This window comes from Cyphomyrmex costatus, unplaced genomic scaffold, assembly GCF_001594065.2.
Source record: "Cyphomyrmex costatus isolate MS0001 unplaced genomic scaffold, Ccosl1.0 scaffold353, whole genome shotgun sequence".
Classification (NCBI taxonomy): Eukaryota; Metazoa; Arthropoda; class Insecta; order Hymenoptera; family Formicidae; genus Cyphomyrmex; species Cyphomyrmex costatus.
The window spans coordinates 78,586-83,183 of record NW_017277698.1 but is presented as its reverse complement, the minus strand read 5'-3'; the positions used below and the strand labels follow the sequence as shown (position 1 = coordinate 83,183).

The following is a 4,598-nucleotide window of genomic DNA, read 5'->3' as shown; positions in this document are numbered from 1 at the left end:
ATTTAACGCAATCTGACGTGATTGGTGGCTCGGTATCTCTTTATTACATTCACACATTTTGAAATCACCAAGCACGCTTCTGGTTCGTGGAATTATCGTGAAATTATTAAAGCATCTCTTCGATATCGTATTAGATAAGTTTTATAATATATCTATTAACCTGTTTTCTCTGTTCTCTATATAAAATTTGTTAAAAAAGAACTGGGTAATTATATAGAATACGGGCCTTGTTGTGTATACGGCTTGAGAGCATCGAGAGAGCGACTGTCCGAGATATCGAGATATCGAGGAGATAGCGATAAGGAAGGGGAAGGAGAAGAATGTCGACACTTTACGTTAAAGTAAAATCTTGACACGTTGCTTAATTTCAAATTACCCTTCGTATTGTACTAGTTATTGTTAAATATATTATACATTGATTTCAGCAGTAATCCTCGAGTGTGATTTATTTGGCGTGAAACATAACATTTGGCGACGAGGTATTTTGTAACCCACAACCGAAATAACACAAAATATAAAAGTGTTAGGTTATAGCGCTACAATGCCAGTCGGAAGGATAACGGAATTCAATCCAGACACCGATGATTTTGAATCGTGGGCAGGTGTCCTTACGAATTATCTGTTAGCGAATGATATAGATGAGGTCAAAGGAGATGCAGCTATGAAAAAGAAGGCAATAGCAATATTATTAGCATCAATCGGCGTGTCAACGTACGGACTTCTTCAAAGTCTAGTTTCGCCAGCCAAACCAGAGGAAAAAACATTCGTAGAGCTTATTAAAGTGCTCAAGGATCATTATAAACCGGCACCAAAGGCAATTGCGGAGAGATATAAGTTCTACAAAAGAGTTCAACTACCAGGATAATCAATAAATGTCTACCTGTCTGAGCTATGCAAAATAGGTGTAACATGTAAGTTCACAGATATAAATACGTCATTAAGAGATCAACTTGTTGCAGGTATTCGTTCTGAAACAGCACAAAAACGTTTATTTCTTGAGGATGACGACCTAACCTTAGAAAACGCTGTCAAGATTGCTACTAGTCAAGAAGCGGCTGATAGTAGTACTCAGTTAATACGGCATAATAGTAGTCCTACTGCCATTGAAAACCAAACTAATAAAGTTAAATCGTCGTCATCTAAACAACCTCAATATGCTAGTAAGAACAATACCAAAATAAAACAATGGAAGTCATGTTCCGGTTGCGGAGGTAAACACATGAAGAAAGATTGTCCACACAAGGATGTTGTTTGTCATCGTTGTAATAAATCCGGTCATTTTGCACGTCGATGTCTATCGCAATTTAAAAGTGAAGGTGGAGAGGGGAAGCATAAAACAAGTCAAATTAAAAATGTCAAGCAATTGTCGCATGATAATCCTATCATGATTAACGTCCGTTTAAATGGAGTTCCGACAGATTTAGAATTAGATACTGCATCAGGTACTAGCTTTATCACATTCAATATATGGAAAAAGTTAGGCTGTCCCAAACTCTATCCGAGCAAAACAAGGTTCAAAACATACACTGGGCAAAAATTCGAGTCAAGAGGAACGTTTCTTTGCATCATTGAATATAATCAACAGACAGTCAGTCATCAGATTCATGTTTCTAAAGGATCTTGTCTTTTTGGTCGCGATCTTTTAAGGAAGATTCAAATGGACTGGACAGAAATTAAAAAAACAATGTTCTGAGGTATGTCGCGTTAGCAATGAATTGTCACTTGACAAGTTGTTAAAAGAATATAGTGATGTTTTTGATCAACCGATCGGAACTATCAAGGGTTTTAAAGCCAAGTTAATGCTCAAGGAAGACGCTATTCCTCGCTTCTTTAAATCACGTCCTGTTCCATTTGCATTGCAAAACAAGGTTGACAAAGGACTTGAAAAAATGGAAAAATCCGGTGTCATTAACCGTATTGAAACATCGGAATGGGCTTCGCCATTGGTAGTAGTACCAAAGCCTAATGGAGCGGTTCGCATCACTGGAGATTTTAAGCGTACCATAAATGGTCAATTGCATATTCAGCAATATCCCCTTGCAAGAGTTGAAGAAATACTCGAGAAGATTTCAGGTAGTCAAACTTTCACTAAATTGGACGGTCCAGATGCATTTCATCAAGTAGAAGTAGAAGAGTCATGTAAGAAGTATTTAGTCATAAATATTCACCGAGGTCTCTATAGATATAACGTATTACCTCAAGGTATTTCATCGTCACCGGTAATTTTTCAAGAGTTAATGGATAGAATGCTCAAAGGAATTCCGATGACAGGATCATTTGTAGATGATACAATTTCTACCGGGAAAAACAACGAAGCTCATTTGCAAAATCTCAAAATGATACTCCAACGTATGAGAGAATGGAATTTTCGTCATTCAAGAAAAAAAATGCATATTTATGCAACAATCAGTCAAGTTTCTTGGACAAATTTTGTGTGCAGAAGGTATCTGTACCGACCCGGAAAAGGTGGAATCAATTATGTCCATGAAAGGGCCCAGAGATGTAAAGGAGGCAAAGTCTTTTTTAGGTTTGGTAAACTTTTACAGTAAATTTATTAATAATTTATCACATCTCTGTGAGCCGCTGAATAAATTAACGCGTATTGGCGTTGTTTGGAATTGGAATAATCAATGTAAGGAAAGTTTCAAGAAAATAAAAAAATCTGTTTCGAGCGCCCCTGTGTTAGCTCATTATCAACAGAATGTTCCTATTGGCATAGCATGTGATGCATCATCTGTCGGCATTGGAGTAGTTTTATTTCATCATCACGAAGACGGAAGTGAACAACCGATTTATTTTGCCTCTAAAACATTATCATCCGCCGAACGTAATTATTTGCAAGTGGAGAAAGAAGCTCTAAGTGTTATATTCGGAGTAAAACGCTTTATTCAATATTTATATGGACATCGCTTCATACTGATCACAGATCACAATCCACTACTCGCAATATTTAGTCCAAATCGTGATCTACCGTCTCTAGCAGCAACTAGATTACACCGTTGGGCTATGTACCTGTCTAGTTTTTTGTATGATATTGAGTATCGCAATACTCATCATCATAGTAATGCGGATGCATTGTCACGTCTACCACTGAATATTAATCAGCCAGTAGACATTATAGTAGAAGAAGAAGTCAAGACCATTGTAAAGGAACACCCAATATCTTCAAGCTTAATAAAGCTGAAAACTAGTCGCGATCCAACATTGTCAAGTGTTATTCGTTTCATTAGAGGAGGTTGGCTAATTAAGCAATCTCAGCTACCAGATAAACTGAAACCTTACTTCACTCATCGAGATGAATTAATAGTAGAACAAGGAATTGTTATGTGGGGTATACGAGTCATTGTTCCTGAAGCGCTGCGTCAACAAGTCTTAGAACAATTACACGAGACACATTCTGGAATTGTTCGAATGAAGTCGTTAGCAAGAAGTCATGTATGGTGGCCAGGAATAGATAAAGATATTGAATCACTTGTAAAATCTTGTATGTCATGTGCAGTCAATCATGACAATCCTGCCACAGCACCGTTTCATCCCTGGTCATTTCCTGAAAAATCATGGCAACGCTGCACATAGATTTAGCGGGTCCTTTTCTTAACAGTATGTGGTTAATAATTGTAGATGCTTGTAGCAAATGGCCAGAAATATACAATTTGGGAAAAGACACATCGTCAGCACTTATTATTCAGTGTATACGAGAGAGTATTGCACGTTATGGTATTCCAGACACCATAGTCTCTGATAACGGTCCTCAATTTGTATCAAGAGAATTCGAGGAATTCTGCAAAGGAAACGACGTTCGTCATACTAAGTCAAGTGCCTATCATCCTCGAAGTAATGGGGAAGCCGAACGATTTGTTCGAACGTTTAAAAATTGTATGAAACGGAATAAGCATGCACAAAAAGATAACATAGAACTGTGTAATTTCTTGTTTAATTCTATAATTAAACAAGAAATTACACAGTTCTATGTTATCTTTTTGTGCATGCTTATTCCGTTTCATACAATTTTTCCTATGATCACAGCTCATACAACTACAGGTGCTGCTCCCTCTGAGCTTATGATGAGAAGACCATTGAAATGTCGCTTAGACTTGCTTCATCCGAATGTTGATTCTGTTGTCAGGAATAAACAAGAGAAGCAGCAGCAGCAATTTGGCAGAAAGTTCCTGTTCGTCAATTCAATATTGGAGATAAAGTTTGGATTCAAACGTTTGGAAAAAATGACCCTAAATGGAGTCTGGGTGTCATTATAAAATCCATTGGTCCAGTATCATATATCGTACGAGTAGATAATCGTACTATCAAACGACACGTGGATCACATAATTTCGGCATCTTTCCGGGAAGTACCAGAATCCAACTCAAGTGAAATCATCATTAACCCAGGAGAATTGTTTAATTCAAAGGAGCCAAAAAATATTGATGAGTCAAGTTCAGATCCAGGATCCGCTTCAAGTGAAACAACGGAGATGTCTCAGCGTCCTAAGCGTAACGTCCAACTCCCTGATCGTCTAGGATATACGAGTTTCAAATAAGAGGGAAGGAGATGTTGTGTATAAGGCTTGAGAGCATCGAGAGCGTGACTGTCCGAGATAT

General features: G+C 37.6%; 1 protein-coding gene across 1 annotated transcript; it reads left to right on the top strand.

The window, feature by feature from the left end:
* The first annotated feature begins 891 nt into the window (after positions 1 to 891).
* Positions 892 to 4,256, top strand: LOC108776344 (uncharacterized protein K02A2.6-like). Its single transcript, XM_018542946.1, has 6 exons — positions 892 to 904; positions 960 to 1,442; positions 1,648 to 2,349; positions 2,441 to 3,484; positions 3,622 to 3,834; positions 4,027 to 4,256. Exons 1-6 carry the CDS (start codon positions 892 to 894, stop codon positions 4,254 to 4,256), a joined length of 2,685 nt encoding a protein of 894 aa, XP_018398448.1.
* Positions 4,257 to 4,598: the final 342 nt, after the last annotated feature.